Here is a 25,059-nt window from a genome sequence, read left to right as displayed (position 1 = left end):
GGTTTAACATATGAGGAATATTTGAGGACTCTGGGTTTATACTCGATGGAGTTTAGAAGGATGAGGGGGTGTTCTAATTAAAACATAGAGTACTGAATGGCCTGGACAGAGTGGATGTTGGAAAGATGTCTCCATTGGTAGAAGAGACTAGGACGTAAGGGTATAACCTTAGAGTAAAGGGTAGACCTTTTAGAATGGAGATAGGAGAAACCTCTTCAGCCAGAGAGTTATGCATCTGTGGAATTCATTGTCACAGAAGGTTGTGAAGGCCAGGTCATTGATTAAATTTAAGATTAAGGTAGGTTCTTGGGGATCAAGCGTTTATAGGCAGAAAGTGGGAAAACAAAGTTGGGAGATTTATCAGCCAGGATTGACTGGTGGAGTAGACTTGATAGGCTGGCTTAATTCTGTTCCGATGTCTTACGGTCTTACACTTTCAAGACAATGAGATGCTTTGACAGAGCAGATGATGAAAAAAGTATTTCCTCTGGCAGAGAGCATAGTTTTACATAGTTGTCAAAACATCTTAAAGGGAGAAGAAAATTCTGTTTTGCGGTATGTTGTAGGATGAGGAACCTTGTCAAGAAAAGTGGTAGAATCTGATTCTATAAATTTCTCAATGAATTTTCAAAGGATAAATGACGATGCTGATATTAAGGACAAGGAACAAAAAGATCAGAATGTAAGAATAAAAATGACTGGTCTTTCCAAGTGTTAGCACAGACCACAGGCATCCTGTGCTGAAAGTTTCTGTGAAAATGGTTGGAGTACAGAGTTCAATTTCCAAAATGTCGTAAATTGGAAGCAAGCTTTGTATTTCATCTAAACCTTTGGTCATATTTACGCAAAAGTGTTTTCTGTGAGGAGTCAAACCTCTGACAAAGCCAACTGCGAGGAAGCATGTGGCTAAAATCAGTGGTTGAACATGCAGTAGGTATAAGCTTAACTGTCTTTCAATAGTGTTATTTTAAGGAACCAATCATGAATTAGCTTATTTATAACAACTTGAATCGATCAAATTAAACACATTTTTTAAAGCTCTGGAAGATTTGCCGTAATCTGCTATATTTGTCGTCTTAATATTTTTATGATGTCTAGTTTGCAAGGAAGTGCAATTCCTCCTTACCAATGGTGAAAAGCCAAAGTCTGACTGCTCTTCCTGGAACCAAGTGTTTGCCCTCTGTTGGGGAGTGGCAGAAAAGGCATACAACCTCATATACCAACCTCTTGGCTCATTCTACCAATTTGCATGTTTTGGGTAAGGGTAATTTTAAACATCTTTATTTTTAGACATTTTCCTTCCCTTCCCAGGATGTTAGATGTAAGAGTTTTTTTGTAGAAAAAACTTGAGCATAATCTAGAACACTTCCAGAAAATTAGGTAAAATGTTTCCCCTATCTCAAATCTTTTTGAATATTGTTAATCAGGTAATTATATTCAGCAATCGGAGTTTTCAGCTGATTATTTTGTTTGATGCTTGATTTATTCATTCCCTTGTATGTGTCAGTCTGTACCTCTTGCCAAAGTTTTTTAAAACCTGTTTTGTTACTTTTTCCTCTAATGTTCTTGAAGTCTTAAGAATAGTTGGTCATGTTTTTCCAAAATCCTCAGGCTTAAAAGTTTAACTCTTTAGGCTTAATTACAAGTGTAATGTATGTAAATAATGGCCCAAACGTCATTGATCTCGGCCCTTGATCTATATATTGGTCTAGATTAGATTAGACTCCCTACAGTGTGGAAACAGGCCCTTCGGTCCAACTGGTCCTCAGAGTAACCCACCCAGACCCATTTCCCTCTGACTAATGCACCTAACACTGTGGGCAATTTAGCATGGCCAATTCACCTGACCTGCACATTTTTGGACAGTGGGAGGAATCCGGAGCACCCGGAGGAAACCCACACAGACAGTCACCCAAATCGAACCTGGGAATTTGGTGCTTTGAGGCAGCAGTACTAACCACTGAGCCACCGTGTCTCAACGGTGGGTTTCTCGCGATCCTTTTCTTCTGTCAGCTGGAAGCAGCAGGCAGAGAAAAGGAATTCAAAATAAGTATTGCCACGAGAGTAAAGTTTATACTTTGTAAAGTGATCGAATAATAATGAGCTATAAAAACGAGTGTTTGGACAAAAGTCAAAAATAAGCATAATGAATATTCATGTAACTCCCCCTTATGCTCGCTTTCTATATGCTAGTCTTATTGAGTTCTTTGCGGATCTTTGCTTTAATCAATGAAAGTTAATATGGATCAGACAAATGATTGTATTGTCTTTACAATTATGAACTGAGCATAACATAAGAACATGAGAATTGGGAGTAGGCCATCTGGCCTACGTTGGCTACGTAGAACAGTTGATCTTCTGTAATTACACCAGCACTACTCCCCACCTCTTCCTCCGCTACATTGAGGACTGCATTGGTGCCACCTCGCGCTCCTGTGAGGAGGTTAAGCAATTCATCAACTTGACCAACACATTCCACCCTGACCTTAAATTTACCTGGGCCATCTCTGACACCTCCCTCCCCTTCCTGGACACCTCCATCTCCATTAATGACGACCGACTTGACACTGACATTTCTTTACAAACCCACTGACTCCCACAGCTACTTGGATTACACCTCTTCCTACCCTACCTCTTCCAAAAATGCCATCCCGTATTCCTCCGCCTCTGCTGTGTCTGCTCCCAGGAGGACCAGTTCCACCACAGAACACACCAGATGGCCTCCTTCTTTAGAGATCACAATTTCCCTTCCCATGTGGTTAAAGATGCACTCCAATGCATCTCGTCCACATTCCACACCTCCGCCCTCAGACCCTACACCTCCAACCGTAGAAAGGACAGAACGCCCCTGGTGCTCACCTTCCACCCTACCAACCTTCGCATAAACCAAATCATCAGCTGACATTTCTGCCACCTCCAAAAAGACCCCACCACCAGGGATATATTTCCCTCCCCATCCCTTTCTGCCTTCCGTAAAGACTCTTCCCTCCGTGACTACCTGGTCAGGTCCACACGCCCCTACAACCCACGCTGCCATCCTGGCACTTTCCCCTGCCACTGCAGGAATTGCAAAACCTGTGTCCACACCACCTCCTTCACCTCTATCCAAGGCCCTAAAGGAGCCTTCCACATCCATCAAAGTTTTAGCTGCGCATCCATCAATATCATTTATTGTATCCGTTGCTCCCGATGTGGTCTCCTTGACATTGGGAAGACTGGACACCTCCTAGCAAAGTGCTTTAGGGAACATCTCTGGGACACCTGCACCAATCAAACACACCGCCCTGTGGCCCAACATTTCAACTCTCCTTCCCACTCTGCCGAGGGCATGGAGGTCCTGGGCCGTCTCCACCGCTGTTCCCTCACCACCAGACACCTGGAGGAAGAACGCCTCATCTTCCGCCTCAGAACACTTCAACCCTAGGGCATCAACGTGGACTTCAACAGCTTCCTCATTTCCCCTTCCTCCACCTCACCCCAGTTCCAAACTTCCAGCTCAGCACTGCCTCCATGACTTGTCCTATCTTCTTTTCCACCTATCAACTCCACCCTCCTCCTTGACCTATCACCTTCATCCCCTCCCCCACTCACCTGTTGTACTCTATGCTACTTTCTCCCCACCCCCCTCTAGCTTATCTCTCCATCCTTCAGGCTCTCTGCCTTTAGTCCTGATGAAGGGCTTTTGCCCAAAATGTCGATTTTGCTGCTCCTCAGATGCTGCCTGAACTACTGTGCTCTTCCAGCATCACTAATCCAGCATCTGGCCTTTTGAGCCTGCTCCGCCATTCAATAAGTACATGGCTGATCTTTTCATGAACTCAGCTCCATTTACCTACTCGCTCACCATAACCCTTAATTCTCTTACTGTTCAAAAATCCATCTATCTTTATCTTAAAAACATTGAGGTAGCTTCAACTACTTTACTGGGCAGGGAATTCCACAGATTCACAATCCTTTGGGTGAAGAAGTTTTTCAACTCAGTTTTACGTCCCCCAGTTCTAGTTTCACCTGCCACTGGAAACAGTCTCCCTCCTTCTATTTTATCTAATACCTTCATAATGTTATATGTTTCAGTAAGATACCCTGTCAGTCGTCTAAATTCAAATGAGTATAGTTGGTGTCTACTCAGTCTCTCCTCACAAGCCAACCCACCCTAATTCTGGAATTCACCTAGCACACCTCCTCTGCACCCCCTCCAGCACAGACCAAAACTGTATACAGTACTCCTGGTGAGGCCTCACTAGCATTGTATACAGCTGTACTATAACCTCCCTATTTTTAAACACCATTCTACAGCAATGAAGGACAATATTCTGTTGGTCTTAATTACCAGCTGCACCTGCAAACCAACTTATTGTGATTCATGCACAACTGTCTGTATTGCAGCCTTTGGTACATTAAAATTTGTGAAAAAGTGCAATTGCTAATGCTTTTTTTTCTTTTTCTCTGTCATTTAATAGGTGATGCACCTCAGGATTTCAGTAATATCAATAACACTCGGCAAGCATTAAAGAAGAGGGCTAACTTGACATTTGTTCCAGATTCAACGGATAAACCGGCATTGGATCAATACTCTGGCATCCACCAGTTTCACGACATCCCTTCTATGGAACCATTTTCTCCAGTCAGTGAGACAACTATTAGTACCCCAGTTAGCCATAGTGAGGATTCTTCAGCTGAAGTACAGGATGAGGGATCAAGTGAAATGGACGATGGACCAGAGTATCTGGCAATTGGAAATCTGGGACGGAGAGATCGCAGTTCAAGCCAGTGCAGTCATAGCAGTTCCTCTTGTTCTGGCGGTTCTCAGACACTAGTTCCTTCTGCCTGGCAAGTTCCTAAAATCACTGTTGGCTGTAGTGAATCTCTGCTGAATCTTCCAAGGCGTTCCAGCTTTTCCGAGACCCAGAATCTGGAACGACAGGCTAGTTTCAAGAAGAGCCATAGTCGATCCCATTCTGATACTGGTATAGCAACAGCAAAGACATCAGGTACAATGAATTTTAATTCAATGAATTACGTAGATCAAGATTTGTTTGGTGCAAGGTATAATGAGTAGAATTTTCATTTGCAGTCAACAAGGAGGTGAAAAATGTAATAATCGGTAAATCTGTCGATGAATCATGCTGGTGTGAATAACTGTAGAACGTTTTGGTCTTTGGCCTGTAACTATCATCTGTTTGAAAGGGGATGAAATTCTGCCTAACACTAAGCCTTTATGCTTATGAGCAGTTGAAGCGAAGTCAGAGCTTCTACTCATAATGATCTCCTCAGTTAAAGTATGAGAGTAGCAGGTGAATATAGGACAGGAGAAATGCCGGTTGTTCTTGTGGTTGATAAACCTGTGAACATTTCCTCTATAAACTCTTTAAAGGTGACATCTTAAAGGAATCTGAGAAGCCACTTTCAGAAAGGGGGGAATAGCTTTGAAGATGGAAATAAACTTTATTTTAATTAGTTTTCTAGAAGTTTATCTCCAGAACTAATCAAAAGATGACTGATTTGGAAGATGCCAAAAAGAATGAAACACCTGTCAGTTGAAACTTGGTGTTTGTTTGATGGAGGCCTGAGGATGTATTGCTTGGTTTCAATTCGCTGGGGAGGTGATGGTGCAGCTTTGCTCCGGGCTGGTTATGCAAAGACCAAGGCTAATCCTTGGGGTCAGGGATTTGCATACTGCCATAACACACAGAACATAAAACATTTGAAAATTACAGCGCAGTACAGGTCCTTCGGCCCTCGATGTTGTGTCGCCCTGTCATACTAATCTGAAGCCCATCCCACCTACACTATTCCATGTACATCCATATGCCTGTCCAATGACAACTTAAATGCAGTTCAACTTGGTGAATCTACTACCATTGCAGGCAAAGCATTCCATACCCTTACTACTCTGAGTAGATGTCTAATAATGTTCTCAATTTAAAAGTTAGTCTAATGGTTGCCATTAAACTATTGTAATGGTTCACTGTCCTTTTTTTAAAGCAAGAAAATCCTACCATCCTCCCTTGATCTGGCCTACATGAGACTCCAGATCCACAGCAACATTATTGACTCTTAAGTACTCCCTGGCCTAGCCTAGAAAAACACTCAATTGTGTCTAACTTTTGACAGAGTCTAATAAAGAAATGAAATCGGGTTGACCACCCAACTTCGACAAAGGACTGGAAGCAACAATGCCACAAATGGCGTTTTCAACCCTGCCAAGTTCTCTGAATTAACATTTGGGGACTTATGCCAAAATTAGTTGGAGCTGTTTCACTGGCAGTCAATCTCTGAATCATACCTTGCATCCAGACACCACTATCGCAGTCCTTGATTGTGTTGTCTCACTGACATGGCAATGCAGGTGTATACAGTTGAGCAGACAGTTGATCTGCGAGATCTTGACATATTTGACCCCTCAAGTCTGTGAGGTCATATGTCATATATGTTATGAAGTCAAGCATGGACACAAAACCACTTGTTTGTCACTAACAACCTGTCTCCACAAGAGAGCACAAAACAAATCCACTTTCTAGGATGGACACAGCTTGGGCTCACTGAAGATGGCACAGGCAGAGAATGTTCAATGGCTGTTGCCATAATTGGCAGTGTAGCACAAATGCTGATTAAGTTGGTTGTGTCCTAACAGACATAGCTACCAATTGGTCCCTGTGGAAGGTGATGAGGAAACAAAAAAAAATTGAATAACCGACTTGACCTCCCTTCACCAATCTGCCTGTATTTCCGGAATGACAGTATTGTTAGGAGTGATTATCATCGTGTATGTGGTGTCGAAGCCTCATCTTCTCAATGAGAATTCTCCCAATATCTTGTGTGGTGCCACCATTGTGCTGAATGGGTAAATGTTTAACAAATTTATAAACTCAATGGACATTCATGAAGTATAGTGGCTTTTCAGCAACATAATTATGTTTGACCACAATCTGCAACCTCATGGCCTCTCACATCCCTCATTCTAGCATCAACACCATACCAGGGGATTAACATTGGCTCACTTAAGAGATCAGAGCACTTCCAGGAGCAGTACAAGATGGACCGAAAAAAGATGTCAACCTGGTAGATTCATTTGAGATACATCTGGGCAAATGCATGAGTAGGTGGGGAGCAGAGGGATGCAGATGCTTAGGAGTTGGGTGACAGGTTTAGACAGTGGATTTGGATCGGCTCAGGCTTGGAGGGCCCAAGGGCCTGTTCCTGAGCTGTAAATTTTTTTTGTTCTTTGTTCTGATGAGGCTACAATACAAGACTATTTGCATGTCAGGCCTCATCTTCAGCAAGTGTTAAAGGCTAAGCGATTCCGCAGCCAGTGAACAAAGCAAGTTCTACAGTCATCGTAGAATCTCTGCAGTGTGGAAGCAGGCCATTTGGTCCACTGAGTCCACACATTCTTGAAGAGTATCCCATGCAGGCCCACACCCTATCCCTGTAAACCTGCTTTTCCCATGTCTAATCCACCTAGCCTGCACATTTCTAGAGACTATGGGGCAATTTATCATGGCCAGTCCACCTAACCTGCACATCTTTTGGACTGTGGGAGGAAACCTAAGGAGACACGGAGACACTATGTGCAAGCTCCATATAGTCACCTGCGGGTGCAATCGAACCTGGGTGCCTGGCCCTGTGAGGCAGTAGCTAACCACAGCCTTGCCTGCAGCCATATGCAGTCAAAATTAGTGATGGATCATTAGTAGGAAGCTCCAGAAATATCCTTACTCTGAATGATGGGGGAACCACAGCATATTAGTATGACAGTACAGGCTTACCATTTCATATATCTCTTCAGCCAGAAATATCACATGAACTTCTGTTTCAGCCTCCTTCTGAGGTCAGTCCCAAGCACCACAGATGTCAGTGTTCATCTCAAACAATATCATTGAAATGACAGCACTGGATACTGAAAAAGCTATGGAGTCAGGCAGTATCCTGGTCATAGTTTTCAAGACTTGTATTCCAGAACTAGCCATCTGCTATCCCACTCCAATTCAAACAATTCCATCTACCTCATTATGATTAACTGCTGTGGTGAGTCTTGTTCACAAATAGAACATATCCAACCTGATAAACTACTATCCCTCCGTCTACTGTGACTATTCAGCAGAGAACTGTAAGGAGTCAACGATAGCCCTATCAAATGGCACTTAGCCGATAATAACCTTCTCATATACACTTGGTTTGCCTTCTGTCAAGTGTGTTCTTCTGAATTTTGTAGAGACTTGGTCTGAACATGGACCAAAGAAGTGAACTTCAGTGGAGAGATGAATGTGACTATTAAATTATGATGTCAAGGGAAAACTATGGCATGAGGGTACCCTAGCAATAATTGAGTTTTTGGGAATTGGGAGAGCACTCCTCTGGACTTACGCCTAGCACAATGAAACAACCACTGCAATCACTTCAGGCTCAGGGCATGTCTAGAGGAGCTACTCAGGACAGTGACCTAGGCTCATCCACCTTCAACTGCCTCATCAATGATCTTCCTTCTGTCAAAAGGACAAAAGTGGAGATGTTTGTGCAATCACCAATGTTCTGCACCATTTGTGACTACTATTTGTAGCAGTCCACTGCCAAATACAGCAAGGCAACATTGAGCTTAGGCAGATAAATGACAAGTCACATTTGTGCCACACAATTACCAAATAAAGACACTTTCTATCATAGAGGTTCAGCAATTGCACCTTGATGTGAAATGGAATTACCATTGTTTTATCCCACACTATCAACATCTGGGGGGGTTAGCATTGTATAGAAACTATACCAGACCAGTTATGTAAATATTATGCCTCCGAAATATTAGGAATAGACTACATTCATTGACACCCATTAATAAATGTAATCGGAGTGTTAATTCATGATTTAAAGAGGTTTTTAATGGATGTTTTAAATGCTGAAAAATCTTTCTCCAGTCAAGAATCTTGTATAGAAAGTAACTAAGCAAAGACATTTGTTTATTTATCTTTAGTTACTATTTTTACAAAACATTGAACATCTATCATGCAAAATATATAATGAGCCAGCTAGGTTGAAACAGTGGTTGTATATTGTGACTAATTTTTCAAGTCTTGTACTGGCTATGGAAGCCAGTTTTGCAGTGTTGACCATTTAGAAGAGGGAAAAGAAACTTGACAAGGCTGTCTTTGCATATTAGAGGTGATTATTTGCAGCTTATTCACGCTGTTGGCAAGTTAGCTAAGATACGAATGTGCATTTTGTACAATATTATGGCATTAGCTCAGGAAAGGTGGGGCGGAGGCACTGAACAAAGCAAAGTGATCATATATTTGGCGCTGTTCTCTAATCCTAATGTTTGTAATCTTTCATTTTCCCAATTTTTATTCTTCGGCTTTCTCAAGGGGACCTCCGGAAAATCACTATTATAGTAGAGGACCCAGTGGAAGGTTTGAAAATAGCTGTCATAAGTTTCACTTTCATGAAGCAGCAGCATGCAGTCTTCACTATAATTAATGATAACATCAGTGTCAGCTTTATCATTTTGTAAAGTGCAGAAATGGGACTGGTTGGTAGTCTACGTTTCAAGTTGCTTCAACCAATAAAATTTCCCCATGCACCTTTTTAAGTTTTTAATGTTTATCGTTTAGCTCAAAATCTCTTTTTTTTAAATTAAGTACATAGATATGTCAGTATAGTTTAGTGATCCAAATGAGAACTGCCCTTTTTTCATTCAGATGATTGACCATTTTTGTTATGGAAAAATTTGCTTGTAATAATATTGTTAAATATACATTTAGATTACACGGTCTATATTCTGGTCTGTATAATCCACAATTGAAAGATATCGGAGTTAAGTGTTTGTTTTAATTGTGCTGATGAAATTCAGCTTTCTGATCAATTTCAAACGATATGTTTTGCAGTTTCTTGGTTCCTTGAGCAAAGAAATGGCCTGATTTGCTTCGCCTTTGTGTGACTTACCATGTGATAAATTTAGGTGAAGAATCATGTACAAACTTCTATTATCAGTTTCAGCTTTTTGGAATATTAATGATGGCATAATTTGAGGCATTTTTGCAAGCTTTTTTGAAAAGAGATACTTTATGACCCTCATTAAAAGATGAGGTAATCATGTAATTGGGTCATTACATACTGGCCACCCACTTTTGTTTTATTATTTTAAATACTCCACTAATTTCAAATGCTACAGGAGTGCTGAAACAAATTTTGTTGAGGTTGTGGTTCTGAGGCTGCTCGCGATGCTTAAAAGTGACCACTAAACAACCAGAACTGCTAATTTTCTGAATCATGGATCAGTGCCTGACTTTTCAATGCTGGCCTGTCAATGATTGGAAAAATGATTTGCAAATGCTGCACAGTGCACTTAGGTTCTTGTTTGTGCATGAATTTCAGAATATTAGTAACGCAAACTGCAACCCTTGGCAACACACAGCCTGCCATGTTGTAGACCTATTCCTTATAAACAGGTTATAACATTTCTTTTAGCTCTTTTTTTAAGGTGTTGATTAATTGGGTATGATTAGAACTCCGAGATATGGCTGTCAAACAGGAATTTCTTGATGCACAGCTTTAGTTGATTGCCTCCTGAAATTATTTATATTAAAATTTTAGTGATCAGATGTTTAATCTGATTGTGTTTCTGTGAAGACCTTCAGAACTAAATTAAAAACATCAGAATAATTGCTAAATTAAATACCTTGATGAGGCTTTATTGTTAATTATGGAAAGATGACGACAGTCCCAAAAATGTGGTCTTGAATTGATTCATTTTAAGTTGTTCAAGCTCCATGTTCTTATCCTCTGATCTAATAAAATCAGCTTGAATCTACTGAAAACACTGAGTGAAAGCCCTTGGAAAGGATTTAAATGCTTCAGTGTTTAAAAAGCATGAAGCAGAAAGGCTAACAACATTGGACTCCTAGGCTGTGATAATGTAACACTAATTGCAGAACCTAACTCTTGTAAACACCGATATTGGTTGATGCTGACTTAGCCTGACCAGTGACACCACTTCTCTGCTTCACTTACATTTCATATGATTGTGCGCTTTGTTTTTTTCCCTAATTTTAAACTGTCTTGCATGTTGCTTTCAGTTTCAGTATTTGTTTTTCCAAGTATTGATATTTTTTTCTGTCCTGTTTTGGTTTATTGAAACCAATTTCCAATGTCAAGCAGATAATTCGAATAAAAAATACTGTTTTTAAAAAGCTCCATTTGTTTTAAAGCATGTTTCTGATAAATTTAATGCTATAATGTAAGTATGTTCTAACTAACTTATTCTTTCCCAGGGTAGCAATGTGGTATTACAGATTAACTGACACTTCAAGGGAAATAAAGCTTGCAGTAAAATGAAGTGATTTAGTCGCTAAAATAAATGAATGTCTGGCTAACTGGATCTCCTCTTTTAGAGTCACACCTGGGAGTAAGAAACCTGAAGGAAAATGGTCCTTTCACAACTCAGAGTTGTCAGATCAGTTCTCCTATCTCTCCCTATATGGAAGCTGGTAAATGCCATTTCCAAATCTGTTTACCTGTCTTTTGCTGTTTCAAGTTGCATACTAAATTATTTTGCCTTGGATCTTTGTTTCTAACATAGGATTTATTAGGTTGAGGTTTGAGCCCCAGAATTTTCAAAGCAGGGAATTTTCTTCTCCCGAGAAGTGGTGTGGCGGGCACTGGGTTGGTGCTGTGTCAATGTTCTATCCCTGCCTTGCTTCTCTCTCGATATCTCCTTTTTCTCTAGATTGCCCTCCCTTCCCTTGCTCTGGTCTCCTCCATTCTGAAGATACCTATTTTTTGGTCAACAGGACTTCCTGGTCCATATTGGTAATAGCAGAAAACCTGCTAGCAGCCAGTCAGCTAATTAGTTGACATTTTTGGGTAAATCAGTAAAAATTCTGTTAAATTCAGAATAGGAAACTTTTATAACCTTTCATTAACAAATGATAAACACTTAATGTCTTTAAGCAAGTTATGATTAATTGGCCTATTCAGACATTTTAGATATTTGTATTTAAAAATCTGCAATTTAGGTCTGAATAGAATTTATATAATTTAAGATTGCTCACATTACCTGCTCTATTTACCATAGCTTATGCTTCAGTATTACAGAATTTACTGAGATTTTAACGTTCAGTATTACTTGATAATGCAACACCTTGAGAGGTGTAATAAGTCCTGGTGAACTATGTCAGATGTCTTCAGGTTTGTAGCCCTGAATAATTCAACTTGTTCTTACAGTTTTGGTTTAATTTGTTCTAGAGGGTACCCGTTACGCACACCGTTCTGATGGAATGTTTCGCCGACCATCACAGGGCCAGTCTCTGATCAGCTATTTATCAGAACAGGACTTCGGAAGTTGTGCAGACTTGGAAAAGGTATATTGATGTTTCCTTCCTCAGTAACAAAGATGTGAAGGTTTGCTCTGCATGTTGAATTTGTTCTCTTTATTTTTCTTCACATTTTTTGTGCATTGCAAGTTTTTAATAAGGTTAAAGTTGCTATTAGCTGCTCTTAAAAATTCGGGTTTATGGAAATTCCTGATGACCACTGTTTATTCTTGGTTAGTTTTGATTTTGCATTTCAAAAGCTCTGTTTCATTTTTGTCTCATCAACACCATGACAATTGTTTGTAAAACTTTATTTCTCTCAAGATAAGCACACTCAGACCACAAATGTCACAGTTTGGACAGTGCAGTGTTCCTTTCTGCTTTGATCTAATGGGTACACACGTTTACAGATTTTCTCTGGCAATAATGTGATGATTTAAAAAATTAATACGTCCATTGCAAAAACTGACTGAGAATAGAACCATCTGTCACTTCCTTCTCTAACCAGTTTACTTGATGCTAAACAGACTATTGGAATTTTGTTGTAATTTCTGAAAAAGATTGGATTAGGATTGGTACGCTAAAATCCTTTTTGCTATTAGACATTTGTTTTTTTTTGTACTTTTCATTTTTTTATGTTTGGCTTAAGTTGATGTGGCTTTTAAAAACCAGTTCCACTAGATACCTAAATGTTTGTTACAGGATTCCTTCTGCAGATGTATTAAAGCTTTCTCAGAACTGTTTAACCGGTATGATTCAAATTTCAATTGTGATGGTTGCATAACATCATTCTTCTATCAGCTTTGACAAAGGGTCAGTTAGACTCGAAACGTCAGCTCTTATCTCTCCTTGCAGATGCTGCCAGACCTGCTGAGAATTTCCAGCATTTTCCCTTTCGGCATCAGATTCCAGCATCTGCAGTAATTTGCTTTTATTCTTCTATCTTCGCTCCTTAAATTGCATTTGTTGAAACATTCAAGTGTGATTTAGAAGTGTATTACCATAGAACATAGAAAATGCTAAGGCTGGCTTGACCTTCTTTTTCCATGATGTGGGTATTCTTTTATTGAATGAAGGAAAAGTAAATAGGTGCAAACTCACCTGTACTGACTGAAAATCAGGAAATAAATCACGTTAAACAGAAATTGCTGGAGATATTTAGCAAATCTGGCAGCATATGTGGAGGGAAAACAAGGTTAACATTTGAGTCTAGTACCCTTCTTGAGAACAATTATTTTTGATACAATTTCAAAGTTTGTTTTCATTGAAGGGCAGAGACATAGGGTTTGTGAATACAATTGCAAAATTTATTTAGACAAGATCTAAATTACTATTTGCTCTTGGAAGGCAGAGGGAAAGGATCTCAAAAAAAATTCCTTTGCTTGTTTTGAGCACTTAAAGAGAACCACTGTATTTTCTCCTGCATAAAGCTGACCCATTTGACCGAATACACTTATTTTTTTTCGCACAGAGGTATCCAGAGTTTTTTTTAAGCTGACCTGAGTAATTTAAGAGATCTCTTCAGGAATGGGGAATTCTTTTAATAAGTATCCCCTTTCCTTTTCTCATTGCTATTGTATTTACAAAATATTTCATAATAAAAAAAACTTAACCTTTTTTATTTAGGAGAACGCCCATTTCAGTATCTCTGAATCACTGATTGCTGCCATTGAACTAATGAAGTGCAATCTGATGAAGAAACAGATCATGGATGATGATGAAGAGGATAGTGACAAAGAAATAAGAGAACTAAAACAGAAGATTCGTATTCGCCGACAGCAGATTCGTACGAAAAAGCTTCTGCCTGGATTGAGGAGCACTGAGTCAGATAGTATGTATGGCTGTGTAACTAAGATCTGCTAATGAAAAATAAACCTTTTAATATAGGCAGTACTTGTGTTTCGAACAGGTTCCATTCCTGAGTCCATTCACAAGTTGGTTTGTATTTAAGTCAGAACAAATTGCAGGACGATATTTGTAAATACAAAAAAACCATTCAAATGCTAGATATTTAAAATTGCACCCCTGAATGGGATTGTTTTTATAAGTTGAACATTGCTGGTCCTCTGTTTTGAGTAATTGTAGATGTGCACAGAAGTGGCTGAAGATATGTGTGTGAACCATGGAATGTGTGAAATTAAGTTTCTTGCAATGTTGAAGAAACTGTCCTTTCCAGTTTTCTTTCCTAAGTAGGTGGCATGTCAGATATAGGTGGGTATTTTTGGTAAAATGTGTTCTCATTAGAGAATCTGAAAGGACAAATTGTCATGTCAGCCAGTTGCAGATGGATTTCACTCAAATTACTGGAGGACTAGTGCATGAATCAAGGTATTGAGGTTGTAATCAAGTATAAAAAAGAATCCTATTGTATGTAGACAACTGGGTTCAATTGAATCTCTCTAACAGTATAAAGAGCGTAGGGGCACCAGAAAAGAGGTAGATCAGGAAGGCAAAGAGGGGGTTTGAAATATCCTTGGCTGATAAAGTTAGGGAAAATACAAAGTGGTTCTAAATGAGTATTAAGAAGAGAGCAACTAGAGACAAAAGAGCCCCTTAAAGCTCAGAGGTGGTTTTTATAGAATCATAGAGATCTACAGCAGGGAACTTGATCCTTTGGTCCAATTATTCCACGTTGACTATATATCCTAAATAAACCAAGTTACATTTGCTAGCATTTGGCCTATAAAACATTCTTATTTATATACCCATCCTTTTAAATGTTGTGAATGTACCAGCCTCCTCCACTTCCTTTGGCAGTTCATTCCACATGCACCACCCTCTGTAGAAAAAGTTGCTTCTTACATCTCCTTTTAAATCTTTCCCCTCTCACCTTAAACTTATGTCCTCTAGCTTTGGACTTTCCCATCCTGGGGAAAAGACCTCATCTCAGAGGAAGTGAAGACTGCAGATGCTAGAGACCGGAGTTGAAAAGTATGGTGCTAGAAAAGCGCAGCAGGCCAGGCAGCACCCGAGGAGCAGGAGAATCAATGTTTCGGGCATAAGCCCTTCTTCATTCCTGAAGAAGGGCTTATGCTCGAAATGTCGATTCCCATGCTCCTCGGATGCTGCCTGGCCTGCTGAGCTTTCCAGCACCACACTTTTCAACAAAAGACCTCGTCTCGTCAGCCTATCTACGTCCCTCGTGAATTTATCAACCTCTATAAGGTCACCCCTCAGCCTCCAAAGCTCTAGGGGAAAAAGCCCCAGTCTATTCAGCTGCTCCCTATAGCTCAAACCCTCCAACCGTGGCTACATCCTTGTAAATCTTTTCTGAACCCTTTCAAGTTTCAGAACACTCTTCCTTTAGCAGGGAGACCAGAATTTCACACACTGTACCAATAATGGCCTAACCAATGTCCTGTACAGCCGCACCATAACCTCCCAACTCCTATACTCAATGCACTGATGAATAAAGGCAAGCATACCAAATGCTGCTTCCACTGTCCTATAGACCTGTGACTCTACTTTAAGGAACTATGAACCTGCACTCCAAGGCCTCTTTGTTCAGCAACACTCCCCAAGACCTTAGCATTAAGTAAGTCAGTCCTGCCCTGATTTGCCTTTCCAAACTGCAGCACCTCACATTTATCAAAACTAAACTGCATCTACCACTCAGCCCATTGGACTCTGAGGTAACCTTCTTTGATGTCCACCGAACCGGCAATTGCGATGTCATCTGCAAACTTACTAACCATACCTCCTACATTCACATCCAAATCATTTATATAAATGACAAAAAACAGTGGACCCAGCACTGATCCTTGTGGCACACCGCTGGTCACAGGCCTCCAGTTTGAAAAGGAGCCCTTCAAAACCACCCTTTGTCTTCTACCTTCAACCCAGTTCTGTATCCAAGTGGCTAGTTCTCCCTGTATTCCATCCCAGATCTTGTATTCTAGTTCTCTCAAAATGATTGCTAACATTACATTTGCCTTCCTGGTCCCTTTTGTGCTTCAGTTTTCACAGATCTTTCCCCAGTTAGAAAATGATTCTATACCTCTATTCTTTTTACTAGAAGACAGGTCTCTCTGTCTGGCATGATAGCTTCCGGGTGGTATGTGACAGTCTCTCAGCCTGGCATGGCATCAGTGTGGACTGCCAGTCTCTGTGATTCCAGAGCAATTTCAGGGTCTAGTGAAACCTGGCACAGACTGGAGGCTAGGTCACCAGCATAGATTGGCTTATTCTGAACTTTCTTCATCCATTTTATAATTTATTTCTAAAATGTGCTGTGCTGGAATTCATACTTTTCTGTTTTTTGAAGAGCTGTAACTGAAGAAGCTATACCTTGGGACTTTTGTACCTAAGATGGTGCTATAGCAGCAACTTGTACACTTTTCACTGTACTCATTTGAGTCTGTGACAAAGCTAATTCTAATTCTTCTAAAGTGCATGACCTTGTACTTCTCCCATGTTGTCTTCCATTTGCCACTTCATTGCCCACTCTCCTAACCTGTCCAAGTCCTTCAGCAGCCTTCTGCTTCCTCAACACCATCTGTCCTTGCACCTATCTGTGTCCTCAGTTCCTTCAATATATAAACTCAACGGCTGTGGTCCCCACACGGACTCCTGTGGACTTTCACTATTCACTGGCTACCATCCTGAAAAAGATCCCTTTCATCTCCACTCTGCTTTCTGCCAGTCAGCCAATCCTCAATCCACAATCCACACTGATACCTTGCCCCTCACACCATGGTCTGTTGTCTTATTTTGCAATCTTTAAGCTTAATCTCTCATCCAAAAGAAAGCATTTCCTTAATATCTCACTGAAGTCTCAGCCTATTTTGTTTGCCCAGATCTGACTTTGAGCCCATGATATTTTACTCAGGCATGGAATATGTGGCTAAAAGACTGACGAGTGAGAACTGGATTTTGGTTTACAGAGCCCTGACCCAATTTATCTTAGGGCCTTAAAGATGATGGCTAATGAGGTTGTAGTTACATTGGTGTCAATTTTCTAAAACTCGAGGAAATCTTTCCAGAATCTGAAGTGGAAAGGAGTAAATATACCTCCTCTATCCAAGATTGAGGGAGGCAGAAAACCAGAAACTGTAGGCCAGTTGGTTGGCATATATTGTAGTGAAGAAGTGGAATTGATTTTTAGGTAACTCACACTGGGCACTTTTTTAAAATGTAATTGGAAATAACATGATTTTATGCAAAAAGATACTGTTTAACCAATTTATTGGAATTGCTTGAAGGAGAAATTTACTGTGGATACAAGGGAGCCTGTAGATGTATGCACTTGGATTTCTTGAAGGCATTTGACAAGATCCCACATAAGTTGTACAAAATAGAAGCTTGTATCAGGAATAGCATAATAGCATGGATAGAAGATTGTTTTCTGCCATTTAGCCAGAGTTATGGACAAAAATAAAAAGATTTTGAAAAGACATGGGGGCAATCTTTTTACACAGAAATTTGTCTGTGGTCTGAACTTCCAGAAGAAGTGGTGGATACCAGTATAGTTACAACATTTAAAAGACATCTAGATAAGTACATGAATAAGAAATGTTTTGAGGGATATGGACCAAGCATAGATCAATGGGACTAGTTTAGTTTAGGATTATAGTTGGCTTGGACTGGTTGGACCGATAGGTTTGTTTTCATGTTGTATGTCTCCGTATAAATGGGTCATCTGGTTGGTGGAATATGGCAAGTGCAGTTCTGCAGAGATCTGTGCTGAGGACTTGGCTTTGGCATTTTGTATCAATGACTTGTATTGTGGGGCAGGGGATGCAGGGAGGTGCAATGACTTCATGTTTTGAATTTGTGGGTGACTGACTGACTATTTTTCTTAAGTAAAAAGTTGAAAGATTAGTGGGAGTAGATGGGCAGGTAGATTTGAGGTTACTGTTTGATAGCCTATGAACTTACTGAATGGCAGAGCAGACTCGAGGGACTGCATAGCCTGATCCAGTTCCCAATTTACATGTTTGTATGTACATATGTTTGTTTGCAGATTGGAAAGTAGGTTGTGGAACAGACCTGTGAATGCAGATGAATATGGGTGTAGATCGAGTGAATGAGCAGAAATCTGACAGATGGAGTATGGTGTGGAATAATGTGAAGTTGTTTGCTTTGACAGGAATTTTAAAAGAAGTAAATGGAGAATTAGTGCAGATTTCCAAATTTCTAAGGTATCATGTTGCTGTAGTGCATAAGTTACAAAATTAAAATGCAGATACAACAAATAATTAAGAAGGCTGATATGATGCTACTTTTAGTATGAGAGCAATTGAACATGTAATAAGGATATAATGCTTCAGTTATACAGGGCATTGGTGAGACCACATCTTGATTACCACTTGGAGTTTTGGTCTCCTTATTTAAAGAAGCATGGAAATGCTTTGAAGGCAGTTCAGAGGAGGCTTACTAGATTGTTAGCTGTTGTCTTATTCTGTTGCCTTATGAGGAAAGGTTGTACATACTAACCTTTCCATTGGAGTTGAGAAGAAGTGTTGTGATTTAATTATAGTACATAACAATCTAAATGGCCTTGACAAGATGGACATGAAAGGAATCTCTCTGTTTGTGGGTGATTCCAGAAATGGGGTCACTGTTTAAAAATGAGCGATTCCCTGTTAAACAGAGGTGAGGAGAAATATCTTGTGATTTTTGAATGCATTGCCTCAGAAGGCAGTGTCATTGAATATTTTTAAGGTGGAGGTAGATTTTCCCTCCCATTGGGGTAGGTGAGAGTATGAAATTTGAAACACATCAATCAACTATGTTTTTATTGAATGGCAGACCAGGCTTAAAAGGCCTATCATGTCTTCTGCTCCTAATTCCTATGTTTTATACCAACCAAGCAGCCATCTGTACAGTTCTATTAATTCGGCATGATTTGATTTAACTTTCTATTTAGTTCTGTTGTTAAATGAGCCTCTAAAATGTGTAGTTTTCACAGACACTTTCACTTTCACAGCCTGCACCACAGAAAGTGGGTCCCCTATCAGTTCCCGTGATTCTGCGCCTCTTTCAGATTCTGGATCCACGGATGGAGTGGATGAATTCGAATTAAAAGGTATTGTCAAAGATAAAAGGGAAAATTGTGGAACAGGCAAAGTCCATTCTGCTGATGTTGCTGCTTTTCAGCAGACTGTAACAATTATAATACTTAGGGTTTTCCATAATTTTTTGAGTTTTTTTTGAGAAAGGTGAAAAACCTCAAAATACCATAACTATACTGTATCATAACTATAGTTAATGATAAGTAAAGTGCCAAGGTATCACAAAAACATTTTCATGACTGATGAGATCAAAGTACGAGGAGTGTTTCATAAGCTCTGCTAGCCTTCCTATATGTATCTGCAATTATTATTGATGCATTGATTTGCAAAAAACAAATTATTTGACTTCTAAATTTACCATGCAGCACTTTGCAATGGAGAGAAAATTACTTTCTTGTGAAAGTCTTTTCTAATATCATGCTCCATCTTTAAAGTTGACTAACCATGTTTCAGAACTTGGATCACATATATCTGCATTTTCTCCAATGGGAATAAGAGCATTTTTGGGACATCTGAATAAGAAAAGTAGCTTTCAATTCTCTGCTATATTTTGATGTGGTTGCATCATTTTTGGAAGAGTCACCAGCGTTTAGGACAAACACTGATAAAGGATGTCATCATCACGGACTACAGATAATTCAGTTGCAAACTGACCAAGGGAGGAACTGTCAATAACATTTTTTAGTCAATCTGCAAAGTATCCACAAGACCAGAAGCAGATCTAATTTTGTAATGTACTGCGAAGTGTTAGTTTAATCTCCTTTTTCTTTTTCCCCCCTCTCCCCAGTTAACTTTCTTGTGTTTGATTAGATGTGCAACTGACATTGGTATTGGTCAAATTTTTCCCTCTGTTTTATATACTCATTTTAGTAAGAAAAGTCTATGCTAAAGGTTTTTGTGGTTCATAATTTTTTAAAATCCAATTTGTATCGTGTATTGGCATATCAGAATTAACCCCTCCAACTTTTTGTACCTGAATCTTAAATGGCTTGAGGGTTCATAAACATAGAATTAATGTAAATGACTGTAATTGAATGCTATTAAAGAAAATCTAGCTTAAAATATTAATTATCTATTTGTGTAATTATTACTGTATTCCAAAAAAATGATTTGTGCGTAGCATTCTCACAAAAGATGATGCAAATGAAGGTTGTCTGTTTATATTTTCCCTTCTCACCTTCCCAGTCTATCAAGATCTGTCCTTTTAGTGATCTGAATAGCAATCATGAGTTACAACATTTTGAAGTTTTAAAAACAAAAGAGGACTCTGAATTAAAATGTTGTCTTTATTTCAAAAATGCTGCTAATGAATATTCCTGTAAGATGCAAGTTTTATATTTCTATTAAAGCTGTTATATCCCTTACTATGCCAAATTGCAACCATTAAGTCAATAATTATTACAGAGTGGTACTTGAGTTTATTTTTCGCTTTATCAGGCAGGGCTTTACTGCCAAACTGCCTGCACACTGCTGAGAAAAACTGTTGGAATGATGTAAATCTTATTGTCACTATCATACAGATTGTATTGATGAGTCAAACCTCATTCACATGTCAGCGAATGGGCTCTCAGCATCAATGGCATCATTGTTTTCAGGTATTTCATTAGTGATTTAGATGTCATTTGATTTATATTTCCAATGCTTGACTTCCACAGCACTTAAGGGAGAGCTCAGTCTGCAGAGGCTTCTTATAATTAGTATAATTTTACTCATTTCAAATACTAAATTTACTTTTGGGTGTTTCAGATCAATTTTAACAGGTGTCTAACATAGGTGGATATAAGACTATTGTATGTTTTGCAAGCTTTGTCATTTCTGATTTCACAAAACTGCAATTTATCAGAAAAAATGTGACTTACTACACCAATTTTGAGCTAAGAAGTATTGAATAATCTGGGCCATTAGACAAGTGAGCCACAACATTATCAAAGATGAAAGTATTATTTTAGGACTCTGACAAAAAAATCCAGAGTAGTCTGCTTTCTAAATTTGATGAAAAATTTTCTTTTCAAAAGATTTCTGTTTACTAGATGATGGTATACTAGTTTTTGCCTAGTTTCTGGGACTTCTGCTGTTGATTCCACACTGAAACCAAGTGCATCCCCCATAAGTGCTGAAGATTTTCGAGTTGGAGGAATGGTTGAATGTTGTCCATGGCCAACTGTTGGATGTTGGTAGCGAAAGCAGCATTGGAAGGACCCCTTAAGCAGGCTGACGCCATGGAAGATACAAATCTGACACCAGGAAAAAAATGAATATGTACCATTACAGCAAAAAGAAAGATCATGTTATTGAAACATTGTTTTGTGTACTTCAGTATAAACTCATCAAAGCTGCAATTCTTTAAAACAAATATTGAAGGTCCGAAACAGCACTTGGTTTGTGTGTGTTTTTTTTTAATCGATCCAATGATTTTCTTTTGTCTTGATAATTTGCCCCCCATTCTTGCAACAGCTTTCATTGGATAAAGTTCCGTAGGTATCAGTAGACATTGTCCAATTGGCCATTTCTCAAGTGTTTCCAGCATATCAAGTATTGTAAAATTAACAATTGGGTGATCACATTTTCATAACCATTGATTTTCTGAAAATGGTGTTTCATTGCATTTCAGTGATGAGCCTCCGGATGGTTAATTTTCCTTTTTCTCATCTGTAGAAGTTAAGACCAGTTGTGTCTTCAATTCCATCCAAGCAAACATCATTGAACTTGTTTCTGTTATTGATGTTTATTGATATACTTGTAAAGTCTGCAGCTCTCCCTAGAGTTCTCTGGCTCTTTTGTTTTATGTTGTCTTTTAACTGTAGTTAGGCTCCAAAAAGGACCTTTCCTTGGGAAATACAAATGGTCTGATTACTTTGGTAAGTGAAATCTGTACATTGTTATGTAGCTGGCTGCTTAATGTTCCCTTCATTTAATTACCTTCCCCGACAAGGGAATGTCGACAAAATAAGCTAAGTGGCATAATTAGGAAAGGTGCCTCTAGAAATAACTGGTATTCTTGTGTACTAGCACTCAAATTTAATTGATCTACTTGATCAAGATTAATAAAATCGCCAATATGGTAGACCGCTGTCACTTTCAGTTTGTTTGGCCAGATAGTTTGGGAAAGCAGGTAACTGCAACAAGGAACCCCACCCCTCCCATCATAACAAGGACAGAACGCCCCTGGTGCTCACCTTCCACCCTACAAACCTTCGCATAAACCAAATCATCTGCCGACATTTCTGCCACCTCCAAAAAGACCCCACCACCAGGGAAATATTTCCCTCCCCACCCCTTTTTGCCTTCCGCAAAGACTGTTCCCTCCGTGACTACCTGGTCAGGTCCACGCCCCCCTACGACCCACCCACCCTCCCATTCTGGCACTTTCCCCTGCCACTGCAGGAACTGTAAAACCTGTGCCCACACCATCTCCCTCACCTCTATCCAAGGCCCTAAAGGAACCTTCCACATCCATCAAAGTTTTACCTGCACCTGTATCATTTATTGTATCCGTTGCTCCCGATGTGGTCTCCTCTACATTGGGTCGACTAGACGCCTCCTAGCAGAGCCCTTTAGGGAACATCTCCAAGACACCCACACCAATCAACCACACCGCCCCGTGGCCCAACATTTCAACTCCCCCTCCCACTCTGCCAAGGACATGGAGGCCCTGGGCCTCCTTCACCGCCACTCCCTCACCACCAGCCGCCTGGAGGAAGAACACCTCATCTTCTGCCTCGGAACACTTCAACCCCAGGGCATCAATGTGGACTTCAACAGTTTCCTCATTTCCCCTTCCCCCACCTCACCCCAGTTCCAAACTTCCAGCTCAGCACTGTCCCCAAGACTTGTCCGGACTTGTCCAACCTGCCTATCTCCTTTTCCACCTATCCACTCCACCTTCTCCTCCCTGACCTATCACCTTCATCTTCCCCCCCCCCCCCCCCCCCCCCATTGTACTGTATGCTACTCTCTCCCCATCCCCACCCTCCCCAAGCTTATCTCTCCACACTTCAGGCTCACTGCCTTTATTCCTGATGAAGGGCTTTTGCCCAAAACATCGATTTCGCTCTCGTTGGATGCTACCTGAACTGCTGTGCTCTTCCAGGACCACTGATCCAGAGTTTGGGAAAACATTCCAGTGTTTGGTACATTCAATGCATGCCTTAATACAGTTAAGATCACTTTTCAGGATTTAAAAAAAAATTTCCTGAGACTTGGATCTAGACTTGAATACTTGTGAAATCTGTCATTTAGGACACCAGTTTATTGAACTGATTCTGGCTTCCGCTAATCCTGTAATTATCTTCTTTTTTGTCAGAGCCGAAGGTTTATGAAAGTGGTGGAATTTGCCATGTTTAATTGCAGCCGAAAGCACCTGTTCATATTTGGCTAACTGATTTTAGCATTTAAATTTTGTTCTGTGTAGTTTTCCCTGTATGGTATTATCTAAATTGTGATAGATTTTGTATTTTTTGAGAGAAATTTCAAAGTTTGATTCCACTACCTGTTGTAATTTATACTGTTAATTGTGTTCTGAGGAATGGTCCTTTTGCAAGTATTGTGTTGTCTTAGTGTTTTCCCTTTTTAAATAGCTTTAATCTGAATTTGTCCACTGTTAAACTTCGTAAGTTTGGTTGCCACTATTAAGTCGCTTTTTGATCGTCGTTCAAGGAATTATCTCAATGTTTGATACGTTGTACTGCTCCCTGGGTCTGACTTCGAATAAATCATGCATAAAGGTGTATGATTGTGGCATTGATTCATGTGTGATGAATGCCTTAGCACACCGATTGATTTTGCTATTCATGAAAATTATTTAACACCGCCTTTTCAAATGTGTGCCAATGTTTATAGAGATGAAGGTCAACAAAATGTAACAAACAAGTTGTCCCAATTTCTTAACAGAGGGGGAAAGAAAAGATAAACAGCATTGAGTTATTGTTAATTGTTACCATGGACATTTATAGATATTATCATAGCATAGGTACAGTTAAGTTTGAAAATCTGTTTTCAAGATGTGTTGTCTCTGTTGTGGAGTACAACTGCTTTGTTCGAAACTTGTTGTAACAAATTTCACGTTGAATCAAATCTGGCAAGTCCCATGCTATCACTGGTTGCTGGAAATTTTACAACAATTTGTTTCTTCCTCCCACTTCTTATCCTTAAGGAAACTGGTGATGTGGAAAGTAACAGGCATAAACATGTGTCTAATTGTTCTTTGAATATTTTAAATCTTCAAATTCATTCTGCAGTTCACATTTTTGTGCCATTAATCATTTGGTTTCATTAGAATTGAGATGCAGTTGTAACTGCAGGGTTACATGCAGTGAAATAGATCTTTGTTTCACCCATTATTGCTCTGAAAATAAATATCTGCGTGTATAGAAACTTTATTTTAATCCATTAAATACGGTGCATTAGTGTTGCAGCCATTCTTCAAACTTTGGAAAAGGTCCCTTGAACTCAGGCATTGGTTGTTAAAAACATGTCATGAACGCGCTGTGTGTTGTTTTATTTTACAGATGCAGACATTAGAAAGAGTTTGGCTTCACGGAGCAAACCAGCAATAAGCTCAGAGTCCATGTAAGACTTGACTAAAATCTGTATTAAAGTTTGCACTTAGATTAGGACATGGAGTGTTAGACTCTGCTTTATACTTGATGTGAAATGCCAAAGCATGGACAGAATGCACTTCTTGGTAACAAATGTCGCCTTCACTCTTGGTCAAACTTAAATTTTCTTTTTGTCCATTGCTCATA

The 25,059-nt window shown here is 39.6% G+C and overlaps 1 protein-coding gene across 3 annotated transcripts in view; it reads left to right on the top strand.

Annotated features, from left to right (window-relative positions):
- rubcn (rubicon autophagy regulator) overlaps positions 1–25,059 on the top strand; it is a 66,317-nt gene that overhangs the window by 20,367 nt on the left and 20,891 nt on the right. For 2 of the 3 annotated variants that reach the window (XM_060834710.1, XM_060834712.1), the window contains exons 6-13: positions 1,099–1,258; positions 4,461–4,991; positions 11,382–11,477; positions 12,235–12,350; positions 13,929–14,133; positions 19,231–19,329; positions 20,836–20,910; positions 24,823–24,883. In XM_060834710.1, coding sequence (XP_060690693.1) covers positions 1,099–1,258; positions 4,461–4,991; positions 11,382–11,477; positions 12,235–12,350; positions 13,929–14,133; positions 19,231–19,329; positions 20,836–20,910; positions 24,823–24,883 — 1,343 coding nt within the window. The remainder of the gene's footprint in view (positions 1–1,098; positions 1,259–4,460; positions 4,992–11,381; positions 11,478–12,234; positions 12,351–13,928; positions 14,134–19,230; positions 19,330–20,835; positions 20,911–24,822; positions 24,884–25,059) is intronic. The other variant, XM_060834711.1, reaches the window with a different exon arrangement.

This window comes from Hemiscyllium ocellatum, chromosome 13 (assembly GCF_020745735.1).
Source record: "Hemiscyllium ocellatum isolate sHemOce1 chromosome 13, sHemOce1.pat.X.cur, whole genome shotgun sequence".
NCBI classification, from domain to species: Eukaryota; Metazoa; Chordata; class Chondrichthyes; order Orectolobiformes; family Hemiscylliidae; genus Hemiscyllium; species Hemiscyllium ocellatum.
The sequence above is the reverse complement of the archived record's forward strand: the minus strand, read 5'-3'. Positions and strand labels throughout refer to the sequence as shown.